At 38.2% G+C, this 25,946-nt stretch overlaps 1 protein-coding gene across 3 annotated transcripts in view; it reads left to right on the forward strand.

Moving 5' to 3' along the window:
* Positions 1-25,946, forward strand: part of LOC124158430 (hemocytin) — a 309,825-nt gene that overhangs the window by 63,236 nt on the left and 220,643 nt on the right. For all 3 annotated transcript variants that reach the window (XM_046533513.1, XM_046533511.1, XM_046533512.1), the window contains exons 22-28: positions 14,234-14,492; positions 15,620-15,770; positions 20,607-20,788; positions 23,715-23,895; positions 24,134-24,264; positions 24,419-24,539; positions 25,336-25,479. In XM_046533513.1, the coding sequence (XP_046389469.1) occupies positions 14,234-14,492; positions 15,620-15,770; positions 20,607-20,788; positions 23,715-23,895; positions 24,134-24,264; positions 24,419-24,539; positions 25,336-25,479 (1,169 nt within the window). The remainder of the gene's footprint in view (positions 1-14,233; positions 14,493-15,619; positions 15,771-20,606; positions 20,789-23,714; positions 23,896-24,133; positions 24,265-24,418; positions 24,540-25,335; positions 25,480-25,946) is intronic.

The raw sequence follows: 25,946 nt of genomic DNA on the forward strand, positions 1-25,946 counted from the left end.
TGTGAAAAAATATACAAAAGAATCCACATTTATTTAAATAAAAGCTGGTAGCAATTTTCCAAAAAATTTTAATGCCTACAACGCGTTTCGGCTCACAGAGCCATCATCTGGTTCAAGACAGTGTCTTACATATAAACATAACATTTTTACCTTTGAGAAAAGGGGTTGGTGAGGATTTGACATGTTTGAAGAAGGGTTGGGAAACAGGCATACTGAGTGGAGAAAGTGGGAAAAGATACAAGTGAAGAGTTACGTGAAATCCACGTGGGGCTTGAGAGGAGTTAAAAGAGGGTTAGGGTAAAAAGAGATGTGGCGCACAGTGGTCCCAAATTGAAAAAAGCTGGCCAAAATTAACAACGGCGTAATTTTACCTAAAATTGCAACAAAAGTGATTTTGATCGTCTGAATCTGATTTTGGCATTATTTTTACGATATCTCTTCATTTTAGCATTTCTTATCTTTCTACAACCAGCTTTTGAACGTCTCTTTGAAATGCTCATCTGTCCTCGAGCTTTGATTCCACTTTCTCAGGTATTTCAAGAAAACATTCTTCGCCAAAACGTGTCAGAATATTTTTTGCATGCTTGATTTCATTCAGTCGAAATCTTAGTTTAAAATATTCCACGACATATTCCTTCTTCTTCTCTTATAAATATTCTTTTCTCTCTGTATTTGTATTGTACACCGCAAGGTACGAAAAAATTGGCGGCACCCATAATTCAAATTTAAGAGGTGTTTTTACGGCTGTAACGATTAATGTAATTTCTAAAAGTTGTCTATTTCTAACGAATAACAAACCGGAAACTATGAGTTGACACTGAATAAGAGATATACAAGCTTATATAGACTTGCTTCTAAGTTTCCGGCGTATCCTGAAATTTGAATGCCAAACATTGGCAAACCAAGTGCTTTAATTATCTGCAAAGAAGAAGTTTCTCGAGTTCGCCGTGTTAAAACAGTTTGGAGCACAGCTCTTATTCACTTAGAAAATCATTAAATAAAACTGAGTGGGAAATATTCACCATATCCATGCAATGGCTCTGGTGAGGGAGGCCGTCATCCTCATTCCATTATTATTAAAAAATGCACTTGCAAGACGCGCGCTCCCTTGGTTGGTTTAGGCGAATTTCTCCCTCCGAATTTCATCCTATCTACATCTATGGGCTTTTGAAATGATTCTATGAACAATTCTTGGCACTAGGGAGCATTTTTTCTCTTTGCGCATAGACCATAATTCGGAATAACGTGCCAACAACACTGTACAGCATGTAAGGGATCTCTTCTCTATAAAAATATGAGAAAAGTTTAGCAGAGAAAAGCATCTTGTGGTTACTGTAAGAGTCTCGCATAGTGACGTAAGTAGTCGCTTTTGATCACTCAATATGTTTCTTATTAAGAGAATGAAAACCGGCCCTCATTGTTTTCATGAATATTTGAAGGTTAGTGCACAAACGAGAAGTGTGCATACGATAGGCGTGAAGCACTTGATGTATGTAATCTTACAGGATGTAGAATTATGCTATGTATACACCATGCAAGTTTGACCACCGATATAGGTATATTTGAGCGATAATGCCACTGTCTCCCGCTGGCCAGCCGCCCTCAGCGGAGCGGTGCACCGCTCAACTTAAAACCCTCTAGATGTCGGATAGGCAAGTATAAGCAGGATTTTTTTTCTCCAACTTGTTGTACATACTCTTTTCAAGGATTCAGCATAGGAATCTTCGAGGAGCACGGAGGAGCACAAAACTATATCAACACATTTGACTAAAAATAGGCCCAAAAATAGCAAACATTATAAATAACTTAATATTGTTATAATAAATTCTGAAACGAGCAGAAAATACTATAATATTGTGAAAAAATATGCAAAATTACCGTAGTAAAATTGACAGATGAATCCCATGAAATTAAAATAGTCATTTATTAAGTTGAATTACCCTAAAATCGACTATTTCTACGCCTCGGGCGTTTTAGGCTGAGCATGCCCATGTTTGACGGGTTGCACAGGTCAACATAATGATTACACAGACCTATCGGGTACGAAATATCCTGTAGAATCCGAATACATAATTCAAAACTTCCTCGTGAAAAGTCGAAAAAATGACTTTTGGCCAGCTTTTTTCGATTTGGGACCACTGTGCGTTGTGTCGTTAGAAATGGAGTGGTGGGAGTAAGTAGCGAAGCAGGAAAGAGGCGGGGGAGAGGAGTAGCCAAAGGGAAGCTGAGAAAGGAGTGAGAATTGGCAGAAGTACTAAGAAGGGATTGCAGGCGGATGAAAATGGTCAACACAATACTGGAGAGAGGGTGGGCGGACGGGAAAAAACAATGTGGAGGTTGGAGTTGGTTAAGGAGTGGGCGAAGAAAGAATTTGACCATTTTTTTTCGTGAAGGGGCTCCTAAGGAGATGAGAGTGGGTGGCAAACACTTGTTCATTCATTAGAATATTTGTATCAATTTTTACTATTTCAAATTGTTCTAAAACATCAAGCCTTGTGCCCTTACTGAAGGGGCGGAGAAAATTCTGGTTGAAAATGAAAAGAATGAAAAGTCTGTACCAAATTTTTGGCGAGAAGTTACGTTTTATCCCAATTGTCCTGCACCTTCTATGTTCTTTCATTCTGATAATGAAACTTCTGCCTGTTTGACCAATGTAACGCAAGTTGCATGATTTACAATTAACTTTGTAAATGCCGCATTGATTCCGGATGCCGGGTTCCATTTTGCCTTTGTTACGACACAGAACTTCACCGAGAGTGCAAGGGTTGTAGAAAGAAATATTGAATTAATTTTCGGGGAATTTGTTTGCAAATCTGTTGGAAAGGTCTCCCACAAACAATGATCGGCACCAATTTTTAGAATTCTCTTTGATGGGGGAAGGGAACAAAGCTGTGAAATGGGTCGCGCTTTCTGCTGGTCGCTGACTGCATTTAAAGGTAGATTGACCAATATATGTAAGAATGAAAGGAGGATAACTTTTGGGAGGTTGGATGGCATGAGTAACTCGAAATGATTGTATCACAATAGGAAGGGTTTATGTGTACACCAAATTCATGTTTGTCACCAACTATGGATATGGAGAGATAGAGAAAGTTTAGTTGCTCTTTGGATTCTATTTCTACTGTGAACGTAATACTAGGATGTTGAGCATTTAAAAGACTCTGAAAATTATATAATTGTCTGACACTTCCGATCCAGCGGCAAATGATGTAGTCAACATAATGGCACCAGAAGATGTTGGATAAGATAGAATGCCCGAATCAAATAGTATTTGGCGTTCTGAATTGTCCTCAAATATTTCGCCTATTACAAGTGAGAGGGGAAACCCATCGCAAGGCCGTCTGTTTGGTGATAAATATTCTTATTGTAAAAAAAATAATTTTGGTTGGCACGCTGTTCCATTAGACAATTAAGTTCACAAGACACACTGTTGTCAATGTTGTAGTCTATCAGTAAGTCTCTCATAAGTAAAAAGTTTTTTTGTACAGGTAGAGAAGTAAATAGATTTTTACGTAAAATGAAACTAGCTTGGAGTTGGATGGTAACGTAAGGTGTTGAAGTTTCTGTGACAAAATGATGGAGCTATTCATACTACATTTTGGTGAAAAACCAGTCAATTGCCCAAAGATGATATTTAATTTAGGGGCTAACTTATAAAATTAGAGCAGGAAGATAAAACTTTTTTCAACACTTTTTTGGAATCTATCTATTGGATCACGGGGGAGAATCACGAATGAATTATCCTCCAACTCATCATCACATTTGGCGATGTATGAGACCTTATTACGGATTAGCACACTGTTCCTTTTTTCTGCTTTGGAAATAATCAAATCTTCTTCGCTTAGGTTTTAATTGATTGATCAAAATAAACTTGGTTGTGATTTATTTTCATACGGTGACATGTGATGACATTTCAGCCACTCAGAGGAAGTATCTCTGGAAAGGCTCGTCGACAGGTCGGTTGCAGTTTGGACTTAAAACTTTATGTTGCATGATCTCTGCCTTCCCTTCCAGTTTCTACCGCGTCCGTTGGCTTTTAGCGAGAACAGTTTCGTCAAAAGCCAACGGACACGGTGAAAAGCTGAAGAGAATGCAGAGATCATCTGACGAACGCCTCAAAAATCTTAGAACCTGCTTCAAATTGAATGATGGAAACAAATCCTGTATTAGTGTTGAAAATCTATATTGTAATGGATAACTTATTATCAAAGGCAAAAAATAGGTTTTTACTGTTACATTGTGTACGAAAAAAATCCATATCTTATGTACTATCGTTTTCAAAAGTATGTTGACACCCACGAGCCCCACTTAACTGATGTGGTAGGGTCGGTAAAAACTTGGAAGGTTGGCACATGAGGTAGCCTGCATCCCTCACCAGTACGCCAGCAATAGCCGACAACGACGGACGCGGGAGCGACCGGGCTAGCGAGACAGGAGTCAAACTACAGGCTCAAATGCCCTAGCGGATAGAATGCTCTGAGGAAACTCACGTCCACGCACAGGTGGGGCCGAGGGAGTGCTTTCTCGCGAGCTCCGTGGCGAGGATTTCCTCTCTTCAGATTCATATTTGGACTCACCGTGAACACGGAATGTGTATGTGGCCCCGTAGCTGAGTAGGATTACTTCACGCGAATTTGATGCACTAAAGTTATGGGGGATTCGGATCTGAGCCGATTGTATTTTTTTATATTTTGTGAAAGGTCAATTGATATCATCAACATAATAGATATAGTTTACTCAATAATAAAATTAACACCGATTTTTTTGGCGACTAATTTTTTAACATAAATTACTCAATCTGCCATAACACATTTATTTCAAGGCAAGTTTATTCAAAGAGTGGAAATAAGCAGGGAAAGTGGTAGAGGTTATATTTTATCCTTGCTACTGTCAAATTTCCATTGATAAAAATCTCTACTCATATTATGGACAATACTCAAGAAATAGATACACTCGTTGTTGAAATCAGAATGATATCCCTAGAGCATGATGTTTGCAACTCAATCGATAACACTGATCAACCAAAAATAAAATTATTTCTGTTCTAGCCATGTTTTTGAGTGATCCTCTGGTATTTTTCGGGCTGATTCCGAATCTGGGCCTAGGTGTTTTCTATCACGTTAAGTTTTTTTTTAGGACAATCGGATTCAAGGGAGTTTAACTAAATAAATTGTTAGTTAAAATAATGGGAAAAAATGGTACTTACTCGGAATTTTCTGGCATATTTAGCTTCTGACGAATCCCTTTTCAGTGTCCACCACTAATCTGATAACATGTTGCTGAACTTTTCTTGGTGCCGGTCGTGCATTAGTAAAATATTCTGGTGGAAACACCTATCGTGTTGATCACTAACGGTGCCAAGGTTTGTAGGAAAAAAGTCCAGGTGTGAGCCGATGAAGTGATTTGTTTTGAATACGTAGAGCAGCCCATTTTTGTGCAATTTTATTACATTTACCACCAGATCATGATGATATTTAGCCATGCTCTTTCCTAGAAAACCTTCAAATGCATTTTTGAATGCCATCCACGCGCTTTTTTTGTTGAACTCTTGCTGTCGAAATTCCGAATTCTTCAGCGCTTCCTAAAAAGAATCTGTGGTCCAATAAAAAAATCCTTCTATCATCTGTTTTCACTGATTTTTGGGACATTTGTTTCAAATAAGTAAAATCTGCACCATTTTTGCACATATCTTTTACACAATTTTTAAAAACCCCTAATTTAATACTTAGAGGCGGCAAAATAATATTTTTAGGATTCTAAAAAAGTTGATAGGGACATTAGGAATCCAGGAACGAGTGCTTACGTTATAGCCAATCTTTTTTCAAGTAATGATTTTTTTTCTGTCTCTGGTATCCCAATCGCAGAAGAAGCAGTAATATTTCGCGTTGGCCAACTGTATGTCTAGTAAAAATGCAGCTACTTTTAATTTTTCACAAATTTTACGTAGAGAAAAATTTACTGCATATTCTGGTAAGATTCCTTCATGTCAGTGCTATGAGCTAATGCTTTCGAGGGGAGTTCAATTCCATTTTGTTAGAAATCAGCCTTTAAACTGACGTTAAAGGAATCAATGAACCTAGTCATCTGTGTTGTATTCAAAACTAAGAGTATCCATAACAGAGAGAACATCATTGCAAAAATTAGGATTGTTCTCATGAGAATGTACACGTGATGTACAATGAGTGATTTTTTTGTATTTCGATTTAGCAAAATCCAACCCTTCAACTAAGGCTTCACTCTGCTCTTTAGACAACTTTAAATTGCCCAATAGGTCACTTAAATCCTCTTGCGTCATGAAATGAGGTCTATCAGGTATGTTTGGTCCGAAAATTTGGTCTTTCGAGTTTTCGAATCCATCATTCTCACATACTTTCTGAATATTCGCTAAGATTAGTTTTGTGTGGTTCCACCACTGGTAAAATTTTCAAGTGTGGGGCTGATTCTAGGTTGTTTGGATCTTTTACTGTGTGTTTTGACCACGGTGTTATTCCTTTAATTTCTGTTTCATAAAAATAGTAGTCAGAAATATGATCCTTAGCTTCCCGCCGAATCATGAGGACGGAAAAATTCATATGACGTTTTCCATCAGTCCAACCAGTGAGAAGCCTTTCACACCTGCTACGTATCACAGAAGGCTCCAATCTTGTATCCAGGTCACCCAACGGACAGTCAAAATAAAGTCTAAAACACTGTCTCAAAAGGTAATATTCCTCCTCTTAGCCTTGAAAGTAATTTCATCGCACACGTAACAAAAGTCATCGTGGTAGTTCACGCTCTGTTTAGGCCCATTCGCCCTTTTAAAAATGTCTGCCAAAAAAAGTATGTCTTGTAAATTTATTTCAAATGGTGTTTTGTGATTTTCTACTTGAAGGGAAACAAATATAAAAAATTCAGGATAATTAAAAATACTGAGCAACATTACCTTGGTGATTTGAAATGGATTGACCCCCAGGATGAAAGCTAAGACACTTCACAACGATTACAATGTAATAAGCTGACATTTCCTAGAAGCAACAAAATTCTCAAACCACCTGCAGATGAAAAACACATGTCTTTACGCGCCTGCAATCACATACTTATTGGAATGGAAGCTGATTATGCATAGCATCGAAAAAAACGATAGGTTACTGCAAGTTTAATGATATATTTTGCTAGGATAGGAAGGCATGCCATCTTAGGACAACATGTTATGAGAGGAAATTATTATTTTTACCTGTTCATGCTATTATGTTGTTCATGATATATAAATGAAATAAATTACTACTTTTGTAAAAGGAAAAACATACATTCAGCTGTCCCAATGAAACTAGAGGTGATGGAAATAATTTAAGCCCAAATTCCGAATCAGCAAAAAATACGTCTAACGTCATCCAAAGACGTCTCCAGGACAAAATCTTTGTTCACCAGTGTAGGAAGTTATGTAAGTAAAAGCACCAACTCTTTGCTTCCAATAGGAGAGCGAAATACAAATATCTCCAAGGATTAAGTGGAAGTAAATTGGTACATGAAATCTTTCACCCTTAAAAACAGACAAAGGGGCGGCCTGGGGTGATTGTGTGACCTCGGCTGGGGCCCTAGGGGAAAATTTTGGGAAATCGCACGCCCAGAAATGGATTTTGACGCTATTCTGGCCCTTAAAATGTAGGTTAAAGTTAATGAAAGGTAGAAATTTCGTAAATAAAAATACTAAGATAAATGAAAATTACATAGCTTAAAAATTTAGATAGATGTGATGGTTCTATAATATATTTGGTATATTTGTACCTTAAAACCGCACTGAAATCTAAAAACCCTCCAAAATAACTTTCGAATAACCCTTTCAAAAAGCATAAGGTTCTCTTTTATCTTCTAAAACCTTTATTTCATTAATTTTTTTACAAACTTTGTGTGCTGATTAAGCTGTAAATAAATCAAATAATCAGAGCTTAGAATTTTATAATTGATAAAAATAATTTGGTTCAAGTGATCTGAGTTTTTTATTACACCTTTCATATACACTTCGAGATAGACGCGAGCATTGTGGGGGCCCTATAACCTCGAGGGACTCGGAGATAGCCGACCAACCAACCTGACCAGACCGCACCGATCGGACCACAATAAATAATTATAAATTTATCACCGAATGGATGTCATCCATTTCTTCAACTGAAATTTGACAGCAGCAAGGATAAAATACAACCTCTGCCACTTTCCCTGCTCAATTCCACTCTTTGAATAAACTTGCCTTGAAATAAATGTGTTAAGGCAGATTGAGTCATTTATGTTAAAAAAATAGTCGCCAAAAAATTTGGTGTTAATTTTATTATCAAGTAAACTAGGTATATCTATTATGTTGATTTTATCAATTGACCTTTCAAAAAAAAAATACAATTGGCTCAGATCGTATCCCCCCCCATAACTTTAGTGCATCAAATTCGCGTGAAGTAATCCTACTCAGCTACGGGGCCACATACACATTCCGTGTTCACGGTGAGTCCAAATATGAATCTGAAGAGAGGAAATCCTCGCCACGGAGCTCACAAGAAAGCACTCCCTCGGCCCCACCTGTGCGTGGACGTGAGTTTCCTCAGAGCATTCTATCCGCTAGGGCATTTGAGCCTGTAGTTTGACTCCTGTCTCGCTAGCCCGGTCGCTCCCGCATCCGTCGTTGTCGGCTATTGCTGGCGTACTGGTGAGGGATGCAGGCTACCTCATGTGCCAACCTTCCAAGTTTTTACCGACCCTACTACATCAGTTAAGTGGGGCTCGTGGGTGTCTACATACTTTTGAAAACGATAGTACATAGAATCAAATATTTTGTAACCATTAATGAATGAATGACTCAAGATTTTAACGCGATGACATATTTTAGCCTACGGATTAGGATTCCCCATGAGGCCTACGATGCAAATTGTATTTGCAGTTTCGATTCAAAGAACTACATAATAGGAGGTTTAATTCCAAAAAAGGGGAGGGCGTATGGTTTTCAATTGCCACATTTTTCTAGTGCCGAAACAACTTACAATCTGAGTATGCTAAAAATACTCCATTTGATATATAAATACTCACCGCGTAAAATATACCTTTGGATATTTCGGTTTTCGACCCCTGGCAGAAGGGATTCATATCCCGACGGCAAGAATTTATGCAATGAGTAAACCCGGGCCTAGTACCAGCAATATTTGTTTTACTTTTCAGAACCTCAACTAAAAGTAAACAGACTCAGGCTTAAAACAAAACTTTCCTCAAATGACAATGCGTCTTGTTATTGGAGGTCTTAATACTATATTTTGGTGAAAAAACAGACAATTGCCTAAATATGATATTTAATTTAGAGGCTAACTTATAGGACGGTAAGCCGATGCACGAAACCACTGGGCGAACACGCGTTATCTTTATGAATCTTCGGAAGACCATAAAATCTTGGTGGCTGAGGTTTCATCTGAAGTAACTTCTTTTTCCCACTGTCGCTGAATAAATTAGAGCAGGAAGATGAAGCTTTTTTAACACTTTTACATCGCATGTAATGCTAACGAGTGTACAGCTGGCACACTTGCATGACAGAAGCCCATCAGTGTACGATTCGTCCAATAGGCCGGAAGAGAGTGCAGATCAAGGCTGGCGACTGCAGAATTTAGTTCTTGAAAACATTTTTAACAATCAAAAGCTATGAATTGCCATATTTTTCTAGTGCCGCAACAACTTACATTCTGAACATTCTAATAATACTCAATTTGATATTGATGTGTAAATGATCACCACGTAAAATGTATCTTTGGATATTTCGTTTTTCGGCCCCTGGCAGAAGGGATTCATATCCCGACTGCAAGAACTCAAGCAATGAGTAAACCCGGGCGTAGTAGCAGCCGCTATTTGTTTTACTTTTCAGAACCTCAACTAAAAGTAAACCGACTCACGATTAAAACAAAACTTTCCTCAAATGACAATGCGTCTTGTTATTGACGAGACGACGATTATCACAACAATGATCAAATTAAAGTCTCAAGGGAAGACAAAACCATACATTAGATGATCCCCGGCCCCATACTTAAGACCAGAAGTAGAAACCTGGTGGAGCCGAAAGAAACCTTTTCATTTTCGACGTGGTAACAGAATGGGCCATTACTCATGCCGCTATCAAGCAAACAAATCAAGGTCACCGACCACCCCTATTCCCAAAAATGCTACCGCTGATGCATACCTCTTTGTGTTCGTTTGCTGCTGCGCGCTTAAGGATACATTACCAAATACTTTTAAGCTTTAGATACTAACTGTGGTGAAGAGGCTATGACCGTTGGCGAAAGGCAAACAGTGCATTGTTTTTCAGTGTAGGGATCCAATCTCGCATTCCTATTTTTTATTATAATATTTCGGCACTTGGTGTTGTAAATAACATTTACACTTCACCAAAGTGAGGTATTTCATAACTGAAGTTCTGAAGCGCACTACTCGAAAGTTATATCATTCGATATGTTGATCGTTCAACGAAGCGATGAACATCAATAAGATTTATATGTCTCTTGAAGCGAAAACATCTTCCCTCACGGAAAATCTCTTCCTCGTCAAAACAACAGCTTGCCTCGCCAACCTATCTGATGGCAAAACCTTGGGAGGCGGGAGCTTTCAGCATAGACCCAGGCCAGTAAGGAAAGCCTAACGAGGTGCGGCCATTAAAAATTCATAACTCCCCTTGTAATAGAGATAAAGTTACAATCCTTTCACCAAAAATAAATTTATAGTTTTGTCCAAATATCATACGCAGCATATATGGACCTATATCGTAAGATACGAAAGTTAGTAGGCGATTGATTTTTACCCTGCAAAATTCCAGATTTTTCGTCCGAAAGATATATAAACACACATAACAACATTGAAACTGAGTTATAAACAAATTAAAGTTCACCAGTATGGAAAAAAATGTGCTATAAACATTTCCTGCAAGTTTCAACTTTATACTAAGAACAGTCTGCCGGAAAATGGATTAGGAATATAAACTCGGAAAAGTCAAGTAACTAGCCGAAATTCGAGAAAATATTTTTATAACAATTGTTATAAACAAAATCGAGTAATTAAAGTCTCCACTAAACGTAGCAACCCTTTCTGCTTCAGAATATATTTTTATACTTGTGGAATGAGCAAATTTAAAAAATTGCCAAAATTGTTCATAGCCATCTGGTTAATTGTTCTAGAACTACACCAAAAACGTATGCGATTTTTGTACGTGTGGTGAGCTCTCTATATATACTTACTCTATGGTAATACGTACAGATGATTGGATCGGATACCTTGGATCCAAATTTGCTGAAGATATTGAATATAGAGAAAAAAATTTAAATTAATACTTCAGTGAATGCAGCATCCCATAAGAGGAAAGAGTGGTAAGAGTTCCTATCCTCTCTTCGTATGAACTGTCATGCTTGTCCTACTCATAAAAAATTTTGTTTAAAATCTCTCGAGGAAGGGTTATGCAACAGAATTTCAGCTGTGAAAAATTTTGAGCCAAAACATGAAAGGCACATATTGTGAATCTTCCTCAGAGATTAAACAACCATGGGAGGAATCTTTGTGCCTTAAGATAATAACCACATCAAAATTAACTATGTCGCAGTCACGAAACTACCCTCTTCAATCTAGTACAATCTTCCATCAATATATTCCTGTGACAATTTTTTCCTTTCCGAGACCACACAGGCCATCAGTCATTAGCTTCAAAGGAAAATATCAAGTTACACAGGAACAAAAGAAACATGTTTCATCCCTATCCCGTCTCACCAACTGACCTATTACAGCCTACCAGCTTACAGTTTCTGGAGGCCAAATGCTATGTGAGTCAACTACCCGGACCAAGTATCTTGATAGCTTTCAGCAATTGGATGATATGCACAAGGTTCAAAAAATAATGAGACCAAAGGCGATGCATTTCTGGCAGTATTTAAGTTTTTAAGCTCTAATTGATTGACGCAAAGATTTCGTGTTACAACAAGGCTATACCAATATTCAACATAGTCCAAACAGCAAAATTTTCAAAGAAACAAGTTTAGTATGAGGACACTCAAACAAGACGAGACGGACTGGAAACGAAGCTTGCCCACCTTCACCTTAAAGGCAATGACGTCATATGCAAGGTTGGACGTGTTCGTCCCTTGCTCCCTCGGTCCTAGAAAACGGATCCCCTCCTCTCTTCTTCGTTATATATTACGAACCTCTGATTTTGCGGTCCCGTGAACTTCGTTATAACAAGAGTACTGTACATATTCACCTTTTTAATGGCCTCTATTTTGGGTTCTATACATCTACTTTGTGTTTTATAGCCATCACTGTGGATTAGAGAGGAAATCAGCTCATATATCTAATACAATTTATCAAGAACTACAGTGGAACCTTGATCTATCGTTTTTCAAGGGGATGGACGAAAGAAACAATGAATGCGGAAAACGATCGATGTGGGAATGTTTGGCTAGGTTGCCGCTGTGGCAGGAAATGCATGATTTTGGTGCGTAATTGTGATATTCTTTAAAGGAATCATGCAGGAATTTAGCTGTTTACAAGATGTTTGAATATTATGTAAACAGTTTGGGCATATTTTTGATTAGACTAATATCTTTTTCAAATATCTTCAGGAAACACGCCACCTCGTTAAAAAATGTTTTTACTCCATTTTGGCATTTATGCTGGTACGATGGATTTGCATGTACATGTCATGCCTAAAACAACCGTTATCGCTGGTGCAGTGATTGGTTATGAGATAGATCTCATGGGCCAAAAATAGCCTACTACCTGAAATATTCCTTTCTAATAGTTGTATTTTTAAGATGATGGAGGCAACAGTGTAAAGCTTGAACGATTATGAATTAATCGGCAGTGGCACGCCCACCTGATCCTCAGCTTCATTCAACTTATTGTTTTCCCTGGTAGTTCACTCTTCCCCCACCCCTACCATCATGTGTTAGTGGACAACCAGAGGTTTTTAGGTACAATTTTAAAGCTCTGATTTGCTTCCTCGGAAAGTCCATGGTCTGAAGACGAACACAAATAAAACTAATAAAAATGAAACCTGACGTTATTAAACCCATACTGAAAACACTCGCTGCTTTGAAGTCAACCCACTCTAGAAAGTATGGAATCACTCGTATGAGGTGAAGTTTGTAACAGATGCTGTGGCATTCGCAGAACCGAATGCCCAAGGTGAAGGTCGACCACATGACTTCACGGCAAAATGTTTTGTCCCAAGGAGAAGGAAACTTATTCATTTCTATGTAACATTGTACCAGATAAGCAGATGAATTCGAATGGCTGGTAGGGAGTCACAAAATAACCTGAGAAGATATCCCTTCATCAGTGACTCTGACAAGTGAGATTTATAGTATATCTGGTAAATTGTAACCTGATATTCTTTTTTTTTTTAATATATCGGATCAACTGCTGAGAAGTTTCTTCATAGTGCTTAAGTCTCCGTCGTATTTTGCTAACTATTCCCTTGCTTGGAATTCTTAAATAATGTCACAAATATGCCTTATTTGGTCTCATTCTTTTTAGAATAATGAGCACTTTAATAATACTTTAATCCAATAAAAACCGATGAGCGAAAGTTATTGTTAGACACCTTTTGAGCCAGTAGGTGGCTCATATAGCAGTTGACCTCCAGAAACTAGGAATTTTGAAGCAGGTAGGGTGAAAAAGGTCAGCGACCGAGAAAGGGGGAGGCGTGACACATGTTTCTTTTATTCTTGCGAAACTTTATATTTTCTTTCGAAGCTAATGATTTAAGGTCTTTATAAAATGAAACCTGCACAAGCCATGATATTGAGTGTCTGGGGCCTTTTACCTGGTTTAGGAGAGGAGGAAAGCATCAGAGGGGTGGGGGGGGGGGGGGGATTCAAGGACTTATTAGAGTTTTGCCAAATGTTGGATGCTGGAAAATAATGGATCAGAATCATGACCTTCAAACAATCAATTCGGGAAAACAATATGCTGGGGAATGATAGATGTGGGAAAAAACTACATTGTCTATATGGAACTTTGTTTTGGACCAGGAACTGCGAACGATAAATGCAGGAAGACGATCAATGCAGGAGCAAAAGATTGAGGTTCCACTGTAATTGATGATTTTTTACTGCACAAGCAGGAAATTTGCCATTAATTCACTGCTGAGGCTGTGATTAACATGCCATTTCCTTTGGCTTGACATTATATCTTAATTAAGTACATTAATTAAAATTACTTCAGTTTAAATGATATTATTTCTTGGTCTCAGGGATTCACTGTCCAGGAAATCAGAAGTACCAGGTTTGTGGGAATAGTTGCACGCGCTCTTGTTTTGACATCTCTATGAGAGAAGACGGAGCCCCATGCAAGAGGAGATGTGTTGAAGGGTGCAACTGCCCTGAAGGAGAAACCCTTGATTCCCGTGGACAGTGTATACCAGTGTCAGAGTGTCCTTGCCTCCACAAGGGGCTCAAATTTGGTGCTGGCCATAAAATTGTGATGCCTGGTGCTCGAGAGCCTGAACTATGGTGAGTTTCTCTCGTTTGCTGTTATGTATGTTGGTACCTATGTTATAGTTAGCCCATGGTTTCCCTGGAACCGTGATAATGAAATAGAAAGTTTTAAGTTCAGAGAATAAGTTTCATTAGCTGCCAACATCAGAGCTTGCTAATATGTTGGTGGTTATTCCACGGAAGCACTCATATTGCAATACAGGAGCCGGCAGCCTCCTCCAATATCATCCCTATGGTATGAGTTTTCATGATGAAAAGTAAAGAAATTTTTGTTATTCCACATAAATAATAATTCTACTAATATTTATGTGGAATAACAAAGTTTTCTTTACTTTTCATCATGTCAAGTAGATTCCATAAAGTTACGCCGGACACAGCTAATGAGTTTTCATTTCGAGAGATTGGAGTTAAACGGGATTCCCCCTTTCTAGCATAAGAATTGAATCATTACTATTGTATTTGTATGTATAGGAAGGCTACAATATGTTGCCCTCTGTGTCACTCTTAGCTATGTCTTTTATTTATTGCTCAATAAATATAAACAGTTCATACCTTCTGAGGCTCAGGTGGTTCCTGGCCTTATCTTAATTATGTATTTTATCTATTGCTCAGTAAATATTAACCCCTCAGCACCATCATGCGTACCAGTACGCTTCCTGAACTTCTGCATCTAATGTTTTTTCTCCGTCAGATATTGTATTTTTAATTAAAACTAATTAATCTGCTTTTTGAAGAAATGTTTTTCCTTTCAAAGAAAATATTCATAGTGAATTTTAGCCTTAAATTAAAAAAAGTGCAAGGTAGCCCAAGGAAAGGAATTGGTCCTGAATGAACGATGAATGCACCACATTCACACACCTGTGGCTTAGTCTGAGGTGAACTCTACCATCACCTATCAAAATAATTTTTCGAGTTGAATCACTGAGTGAGTGATAATTGATCACTTGTTTATTAAATCAATGATTGAATAAACAAGAGAGGTAGTTTCCTTTCACTTGATGATCTATCTCTGATATTTCTCTATTATTCCTCACATTCATAAATTTTAAATGGACTGTATTAATGATATTGTTTCTAAAAATGTCTCCTTTTCATAATAAATTACTGATTCTGTGTGTGATGATTAAATTTTATGTGAGCAGCACTTGCACCAATGCACTGTGGGACTGTCACTTTGCTACAAAAAGGGATTTGAAGGAATTTCCATCGGCTGAGGAACTACGAGCCAGCTGCAGGGCTGCCAACAATGAAGAATTCACCCACTGTGAACCCATGGAGCCAATTACGTGCAAGGTATTGATGCTGTCTTGTTGAAATTCATTTTGGCTCTCTTTGGCTCTATCCTTAGGGGTAAGATTTTACCTGAAACGTAGTCTGTGCCATTAAGGGGAATCATGAAACTGGTAATCTAAGACATAGATATATGTGTATATAAATTTATAAGACATAGATATATATGCATAAATTTAAATTTAAAATGATTCGAAGTGTATAAAGAAATACAAAACTAGTGAACGACATGAAAAAAAAATGATGAGCAAAATTCTCCCCACACGTCGGGGACTCGACCTTACAATCACCATATCACAGTCGTGTGATTACTCCACTTGGCCACCGCAACTGGTTGGAGGAAGAGTTTTATAATACCTAAAATATAAACCAACAGTGAAAACCAGGGAATGTATGCAGTAAATGCACAAGAAATGATCATTAAATCTGACGTAAATCGAAACAGAAGGATCCATTTGCAAGTAACATCTCCCTCTGTGTGAATATATACTCATGCGCAAAGAAATATTTTCAGTGAGTTACCGAGGAAATCAGAAAGAGAAAGGGAAACTAGAATTCCTCGAGAAGCAAGTGTGGTGCCACAAACTTTATCCTAAAACTTTTGAAAGTGACTGTACAAAGGTTCTTTTGGGGAGGAGTACATACATAAATAGCGGCAGTGGTGCAGCGAGGGGGGGATTTAGAGGATAAAACCCCCCCCAGAGCTCAGAGAAATTTTAAGTTTAATCCATTTAACTTATTTGGATCAGTATTACTTATAGAATAGTGTTAGGATTAATCAAATATCCCTCAGGAAGCCGTAAAACTCGCCACTTTGAACCATTATTCTTAAAAGTTTTCTGAAGTAGGGCCCCTGCAACTCCTGATTACTTTGGCGTGAATGCAGCACCCCCACACCCTCAAGTATTAGTCGCGTCTAAAACCCCCCCAGCCTTAATTCTTAGCTGTGCCCCTGCACAGCGGGGTTTCTCTCCAGGCTGCATGGCACTCCCTAGGGCAGTGTTGAGATCTTGTAGAGAGGTGTGCTGGACAGCGTGTGGAGCAGTGGTTGTCAAGGTGGGGCTGAGGGGTGATCGGGGCGGAACAGGGATCAGAGCTCAACTCCAACTCTTGGCATGTTCTGGCAAGTTTATTGTTTGTCAACTGCAAAGTTTGAATATAAGATTTGTATCCATGTCTACATTAGAACTGTTGAAACATCACCGTGGTGTCTAAAACTAGTCCAAGCAATGCCATTGTAATCAAATTCTGACTGGTACTTAAAAAATCAATTCATCACCAGGTCATTAATTTTGCTTTCCTCTTCTTAATTACTGGAATTAAATTCTTAGCTGTCCGCCACAGATTCTTCTTCTTACTTTGCAGCTGTTGCTGTTAGGGGTTTGCTGTTCCTCATTATGCAGTTGTCACTCTAATATCCTGGGAATCCCTTTCACTCAAACCCATCTCCCTCAAATCTCTCTCTCGACACATTCCCTTCATCCTCTCTTCCCCTCCTTCTCCTTCCTTCTACCAGCAAATTTTGAATTCTGATCCCCACACACTCCACATCATTTCTTAAAATATGACCATTGCATTCTTTCCTCATGCACCATCCTTGAGACCTCAACCATTCCTGCCGCCATCTCCCTCATTGTCTTATTCCAAATCTTATCTCTTCTTGTTTTTCCCATCATCCACCTCAGCAACATCCATTTTCTTTTCTTGGGCTTTGTCAGCAGGCCTCGTTTCACTTCCATACAATGTGAGTGCTGGTTTTATACACTTTTCCCTTGATCCTGTTCCCAATCACGCAACACTCCTGATGCTACTTTTTTCCAGTTTTTCTCCACCCTGCTTGGATTCTGTGGTTCATCTCTCAGATGGATAGAAGCCAAGATATTTTACCTCCTATGCTCTCTTCAACCCCTCTTGTAATATCTTCACGTCCCCAATGCTGCCTGTTCCTCCAGACCACATGTACTCAGTCTTCAACCTGCTAATCTTGATCCCTCCACCTTCATCAACTGCTGCCATCCATTTCTCTCCTTTTTCCTGGGCTACCTCTCAGCTCTTTCCCGCCAACACTATGCTCCCCCACCTCCTCTTTGCGGACATCCGTAGCGACGTGAAAGAGATTAGAACTGAGGCTAGATCCGTGGTCACTGGAAATCGCTCCCTCTCCCCCACCCAAGGATGATCTAACTGGGTTGTGTTCTCCCTCACACATGACCATCACCTACTTATCAGCCACTCCCTGCTTCCTCCTCATACATCACCTCAATATTCTCTGAGGAACTGCGTCGAATGCCTTTTGCACATCTATGAAGATGAGATGTCAGCCATGTGGTGGTGCTTAAATCATGGTGGGGATCACAGAATGCCTTCTCATGCACAGAAGAACACGTCCAAACATACTGACTTATGTTGCATTGGATACACAGGTCTGGGATGTAATTCACTTACTGATAATGTGCAGCCTTCCATGTTTTTTGCATGAGATGGTACATAGTTTTTTTTTAAATTATTTTTCAAACTGAAGTTAATGTAGGAGTGGAATGAGTGGAAAGTGGACAAGTAGCATCTGGCCAATCACTTGACAGCAGTGGTGCTGGGGTTAAAGTTGGAGTTTTAAGCGGCTTTATGCTGGGTTCTCATGGGGACAGCTTTAGTCAGTGGTGAGATTCCAAAGAAGAGTGGATGTTGGAGAGATTGGTTGCTTCTCTCAATATCTCATAAGGGTGGATTATGGGATAGGCAACCAGACCACATTACCTCACCCAAACCACCTCTCTCTGCCATTGTTTGACTTTACTGCATGCTTTCCCTCCGTTCCCCTCCCAGGTGAACTCAGCGTATGTCACTCTTGGATCTAAATAAATCCATGGTAGCACCATGTCTGGGAATGTCTTTGGACTTGTAAACAAAGTAAAAATGATACATGAGTGGGAAAATGGCATCTTCAGTAATTGATTTCAGGATGTTTTTCCATTTCTGATGGCCTGCATCATTCATAATCTTGATTAACAAAGGAAAATTTTGAGCAACACTTTGTGAGCATGGATAATCTGGCAGCTAAAGCTATCAGCAGATTTAAGCACTTATTTTCCAAGAACCAAGTATCAGTGGGTACAAGATGTTCGAATGCCCAGCCACATTCTTGTTGCCTTTTGTATAATTTTGGTTTTCAAGCATTGCTGGTGCTGCAAAGGTGTGATTGCACAACATGCTGATCCACATTTTGCTACTACATATTGCCTCTCGGGCAACAAGTTGAAACAAAAACACATAATCTATTTTTGTGAAATTGCACAGTTACAGAAGAAAATTGGAGTAAAGATGAATGACAGCGTTTGATTCTTCACCTGTCAATATAACCAGCATCTGATAAAATATCCAGGCATTTAGAGCACTTGTAATACCAAGCTTCCACTCTATTTTCTCTTGTAGTTATAATTGACATATTTTCTTTTTCCTTTATGAGTTTTAATATCTTTGGGGATTTTAAGAATCCATGTCAGAGTATTTCACTTACCTTAAGTATCATCTATTGTATCTATTAAATGTGGAAAGGAGGAATTCCTATGAACAAAATTGCTTGAAACTTCAATGTGTCTCAAAAGTGCATTAAAAATGCCATATGGAAATTAAAAAAATAAAAGCCAGCACCTGAAAACCGCAGCTTATCTCACCAAACGTCTTTGCGTTCAGATCGATGGGTTTGCTTGGAGGTAGGAAAGAACCCACATATGTCTGCATCACATCTAATGCAAAAATTATCCAACACACATGATATAAATGTATTTAAATCAACCGTGCAAAGAAGACTCTGGGTTGCACAATTTCACTGCTACATTACTAAGAGAAAACCACACATTTCAAAAGTGAGCATATCTAAGAGACTGGCCTTTGCTAAAATGCTCAAGAGACAAGGATGTTTTTTGGTGGCACAACATGCTGTGGTCCGTTGAATCAAAGAGTAATAGAATAGAATTTTTCTTTGATGAAACAATATATACTAGACATCCGCCAAACCAGGAGAACAATCATGGGTACACAGTTAAAACTGTGAATTATGGATAGGGCATTGTCATGGTTTGGGGCTGTTGGTCGTAGTATGGTGTGGGTCCACCGCATTATTGGCACAATGAATGCTCAAATATACAAGGTAACTTTACAAGTTGTTATGATACCATATATGTACAGAGTAAGAGATGCACTCAAATGGAAATTCATGGCGGACAATGGTCCAAAGCATACATTAAGGTGGTGAAATAGTTTCTTGACATGAATAAAATGCTGCTCCTAGCTTGGCCACTGCAGGCACCTGATCTGAATCCTATTGAAAACGCATGGGATAGCATTGATAGGAAAAATGATTGCTCTAAATTTACTTATCAAAAATAGGAGCAAATCAAAAAGACGTGGTACTCCGTCACGGAAGAAGAATGTAGACATTTAGTTGAGTCTGTGGGTGGAAGAGTAAGGGCTATTTTGAAAAAAAAATGGTTTTCCTGCAATTACTGAAGCAGTAATGCAATAAAAAGAATTTCTTTTGCTTATTTGTTTGAGTTTTCTAGAATTTTTTTGAGTGGCTCTATTTTTTTGACTCTGGTGATAAGTGCTCAGTTTTCTATTTGTTGATTTCATTTTCAAAGGATGACTTTTATTTTCAGTGCCAGTATTTGTCAAAAGATATATTGTGCAATTTAGAAAGTACTCATTAGATAGAATCATGCACTTTAAAATGCATAAATTTTCATTTTTCATGAAAATACCTGGGTGGCTAAGTATTTTTGACTGCCACTGAAAGTGAATGGCTTGTAATGGGTTTGTATGTATCTCTATTACACCTGTTAGAATATGCACAAGAAGATTCCAGCTTTCAGCCCAGCAAAATGCAAACCAGGTTGCCAGTGCAAGAAGGGCTACGTGCTGGACACCTATAGCAAGAAATGTGTCCGGCCTGCAAGCTGCCCGTGTCACCATGGAGGCAAGAGCTACTCTGAGTTGCAGGTGATTCAAGAGGATTGCAATACTTGGTGAGTGAGTCCTCAAATGAAATTTATTTGATGGAATTTTAAAGTGGTTCATCTCTTGAGTAATCAAACCATTACTCACTTGATCATTAGTCTGTTTTTGTCATGTAAATGGCCATTGTTATATGCTGACTGGCAGGAAAAGTACCCAGTGAAATTGAAAGCTCTTTCTTCCTTCCCAGACTTGCTCTACTTGACTGGGTAGACTTAACTTGTGCAAAATAGTCTGGCCTAGCAAATTACGATTACATCCCAAGTAACATTGACCGTTGGGCCTCGGTTGGGGAACCGTAGTCACGGTTGGCTCATTGTGGGTGGATATGCCTACCAAATTCCACTGTTGGCCCAACGCAGATATTGTTCGTCGGCCCAACGAAACGGTTTATGCTGTTGGCCCAACGGAAATCCCCAACGATGGCCCTACGAAATGGATTATCATTGGGCCACTGTTGGGACATCATAACATTATAGTACGATTGCATAAGTTGCAGGATACGGTTCACATGGTTCCCTAGCGACCTAACAACCAAAACTTGTTTGGTTGTTAGGGATTGCTTTTATATGTTAATCATTCACTATGTCTTTGTGATAGCAGTTAAATAAAATAAGTCGAGTGCTTCTAACAAAAATAAGGCATTGACCTCATTTGGTAAGTCTTACAAAACTGGCATTCCTAAAATCATGTTACCTTAAACAGATAGTTTCGTGGAAATTTAAACTTTTCATCATTAATTTAGATAGATCGATATGTATATTTTTTCAGATTGTGGCATATCTAGTACAAGTGGAAGTTTTAATGAAAACAGTGTTTCAATGGACAAAGTGAGTGATTTAGTCCTCTCTGAAGAGAATGAGATTGAATTTGTAGGAGTAAACCTAAATAACAACTGCACAATTATTATTTTATGGAAAATACATCAACTATATTATACTCAATCAGTGTTTCTGTGATTCCTATTAATATCCCTAAATCTTGCACTTATTAATCCAATTAAGTAAAATGGACTAAACTTAACAATTTCGTTACCGAAGACAAGAGAATAGGAATTGTGAAGGCAATTGAATCAAATAACTCAGGGGTGTACATCTTGCAGTGTGACATGTTTGAAATTAAGGAGGATTTCTTTGAATTACCTCTTAGAAGTGGTACCATTGGTATATTTGTAGTAAAAAAATTAGTACCTGGATGCAAATTGCACAGTCCACCCAGATTTTATCTAAGTGTGTTTTGTTGCCCTACAAAGAAGATGGACAGTTTTTGTGTGTGCCATATTGTAATATGGAAAGGTGCTGTTGAAATTTTCCTAATTTTGTCCTAATAAAAAGTGTCCTAATTTGTGAAAATAAAAGTTGGGGACCTTCTGAACTGATATTGATTTTTTGTTTTCCACTTTTAACCACCGTAACCTTACTTTGTCCTATAGCATTGATTGTTAATGTATTTAATTTCATTTTGATTTATCGGGAGTTAAAGGTAAAGATTCTATGTATGTACCGGTATCATATCAAGTGAGAAGGTAAATTAATTTAGCTCTCATTCTATAAAAATGAGGAATGCCAGTAAAATATAGCTTTCGTTGGGAAACGGATGGCAGAATTGAAAAGGGCCAACGGTGTATCGTTGGAGAGGGGTTGGCCTATAGTTGGGAATACGAAGGCCCGACTGTAATGCTCTGTTGGCCCATCGTTGGGGAATCGTTGGTTGGGATACGGTTGGCGAGGTGGCCAAATCATACCATGGGCCAACCACTGTGTCCCACCATCTGCCAACAGAGGGCCAACCAAAAATGTTACTTGGGATATTATTATAATAAAATTTGCCTCATGAGGAGACGTAGTGAAGCAATATCTGAATTGTCTGTGGAGCACACAAATGTGGATCTGAATTTTTTTAACAATGTTAACCTCTACTGCTATAGCACTAAAGTTCAAAAATTTGCATAGATCGGTAGGAATTTATAAACATGCATTTATGAAGGAGATTCATTGTAGGTAAGGTCATTTTGGCTATAACCAATGGTGTCTGTAACCTCCAGCATAAATGTTAAAATTGTTTAAAAATTATTCAATTTCATTTCAATTTTTAATGATCGTGATAATAATAATAATAAATTCCTCAACAAATATGGAGCACTGGCAAATTGGCTGTCAGTAGTATCACTTCACATTAAAACATTTACTAGTTCGTTAACCAGTGCAACACTCATAATAGTAACTGTGGAATTAATTTATAAATGAAATCTAAAAATGATTAATTTATTTTGCTTTACTGAATAATATATACTTACTCTATAATATACCGTACGTATACTCTTTAATATATATATGTACTTACTCTATGGTATGACCATGTGTGACAAAATCTCCAATTCCTTTGGCCCATGTTCAACCGCATGCGAGTCCACAGCAATAATTGCACATTAGCAATAAGGAATATACAAATATAGATTGTAGACAACATTTCTCTGAATTTTTGATCCGTTAATCATTGAAGAATCTTCTCAAATTAATAAAGAGTTTTTTTTCCCTGTCGCTGATCGTCATCTGCATGCTAGAACAAACGTCCAAGTGAAACATTCCTTGTTAAAAAGTGAATAAAATAATTTCGTTTGTGAGGAGGACTCAAATGGAAATAATGATGCCATTGTAGCTTTGCATTAAAATGCAAATCTACTGGTGCTTTTTCGTCCGATTAATCACCTTTGAAGATCGTGGAAAATATTGAAGAAGTGTAAAACTCACGCACGGATAAGCGGCAACACGGACAAACCGCAGTAGCTGGATAATCGGGAGTCTGGTGTACATATACACGTGGTTGTACCAGGTGCAATGTCAATCAATCCCAAAGGTTATTGTATGATGTTGGGGATGTTAAGGGTCCCCTCCTTGCAGTCTAAGCCTAAGTCTTCCTTTTCCTCTTTCTTCCAAGCACGTGCTCCTCTGGTCGATGGAATTGCACTGAGCGGGTGTGCGCCGGCATATGCGCTGCGTGGGGAGAGTCACACTTCAAGACCTTTGACGGAAAGATCTACGACTTCCATGGTGCTTGTGATTACATGTTCGCCAAGGGCAAGCTAAACAGTCATGATGCTTTTGATGTCACAATACAGGTAAATTATTATTCAAATTTCTTCTTCTTTTCTTGCTTTAGTGAACGTATCTGAAGGCAAGAAATCTAAGTGCCAGTTGAAGTTGGCTGTTAAAATATCTCCACTTATGGCAATAAAGAAATCTATCTTTCTGAGATCTTTTCACTCCAACTTCAATTTCAATGTGGATTTCCAGTCATTGCACTTAATGACCATACTTCTTCATTTATACAATTATAAATTTCCACTCTGTGTCCAGAATGTGCCTTGTGGGTCCGGTGGGGTCACCTGTTTTAAGTACGTCACGCTTAAGGTTGGATCAAAGGACAAATATGAATCTATAACATTTACAAAGGACTCACCGCTCAAGTCTGTCTCTGGGCTGAAGAGGTAAGTTCAGCACCAAAGTGATGAATGAAGATTCACCCATGTTTGTTTTAGTGTTTGAAATGGCATCTCTATGCAGTATTTTATGCTCTCCGAATGTGTGCATGCCGCTACCTGAATGTTATTGGCTTCTCAATCAAGGTTTGCCAATTTGCAGGATAGCTGTTCGAGAGGCTGGTCTTTTTATGTTTGCCGAGGTGTTTGATCTTGGGTTGGTGCTGCAGTGGGACAAAGGGACACGCCTCTATCTCAAGCTGGATCCATCGTGGAAGAACAGGGTTCGTTGGATTCATTTTTGGTGTACTTCTTACTGTGCTTTCTTTCTCAGAAAGAGAGACCCTGCAAATATTAAGTTTAATGCTCTTTATGAATGAGGCCCCTGCAGATACTACTGTAGCATCAGGGCCTCACTTTCCAAAACTGGGCCCCAGTGATTCATTTTTTTTATATTGTTCACATTACTATATATTTTTCTAAATATTTATCTTTTGAAGCACTTGATGAATACATGACATTTGAGCTTTTCTTATGGATTTTCTACTGTAGTTGCATCTCTTATTCGTCATATCTTCCATGAGTATTAGAAGTAATTAAGGCACTGAAAAATTTTAGAACAGTATTGTTCTCCCTATTTTGTCTTTGAAATCTGATTTTGCCAAGAAGCCTGAATGTGTCAGTTAGACCATTAGTGCTTGTGTCACCATTATGTACTTCTTAATTATATGATTAGCTTTTATTCCTTTTGGGAAATGTTACCTGCAATTCATTCTTTTGCCTCCTCGAGGGAGCATGATCAAGAGAATTGAGTTGATTTATCTCACTGTTACGTGGGAGAATCTGTGCATTGTGAGAATGTTTGAATTTTGGGTAAATTGCATTTGCTCTCAATCGAAATATTTCGCCTTATGTAAATCCACAGAAAAAAAAATGAATAACACTCAGCATTTCCAGAAAAAAATGATAATTATTGATAAATGAAGCTGCAAGAATCTGCTTAACATTAACCTCTGAATTGTATAACAGTTAATATATGCAAAATGGTGCTACAAGTGTGTATTAAATTTACCTATACAGGTTCATGGTCTCTGTGGCAATTATAATGATAATGAGCGAGATGATTTCCAAACTCCATCAGGTGGTGTTAGCGAAGTCTCACCTGTTGTTTTTGGTGATTCATGGAAAATACAAGATTACTGCCCAGAAACAATCGAGGTGAAGGTGAGTACCATCCATACCATTAAATATGTATGTGTTTATTTAACTTATAATTTTATTGGAAGTAAGGAAATAAAACTTTGTAAGGTTCACTGTTATTTAATTATGGGCACGACCCGGGTTTCGTAACTTGGTTACATCGTCTGCTGACTGATCTTGCATGCATCATACATCAGTCACCTGACGATGTAACCAAGTTACGAAACCCGGGTCGTGCCCATAATTAAATAACAGTGCACCTTACAAAGTTTTATTTCCTTACTTCCAATATGGAGAGGTTTCACAAAGTAAAGCCTGAAGTTATTAGTTATAATTTTATGTTTAGCAATGATTAATAAGTTTCTTGCATGTTGTTTACCTCTGTATGTTTAACCTAATGTGTCATTTATGTATTGGGGTAACTATTGTAACAGCTTGATCACTGGACTAATAAAGCATTATTACTATTTGTTTGAATCAACCTTCATGTG

Source organism: Ischnura elegans, chromosome 5, assembly GCF_921293095.1.
Source record: "Ischnura elegans chromosome 5, ioIscEleg1.1, whole genome shotgun sequence".
In the NCBI taxonomy this organism is placed as follows: domain Eukaryota; kingdom Metazoa; phylum Arthropoda; class Insecta; order Odonata; family Coenagrionidae; genus Ischnura; species Ischnura elegans.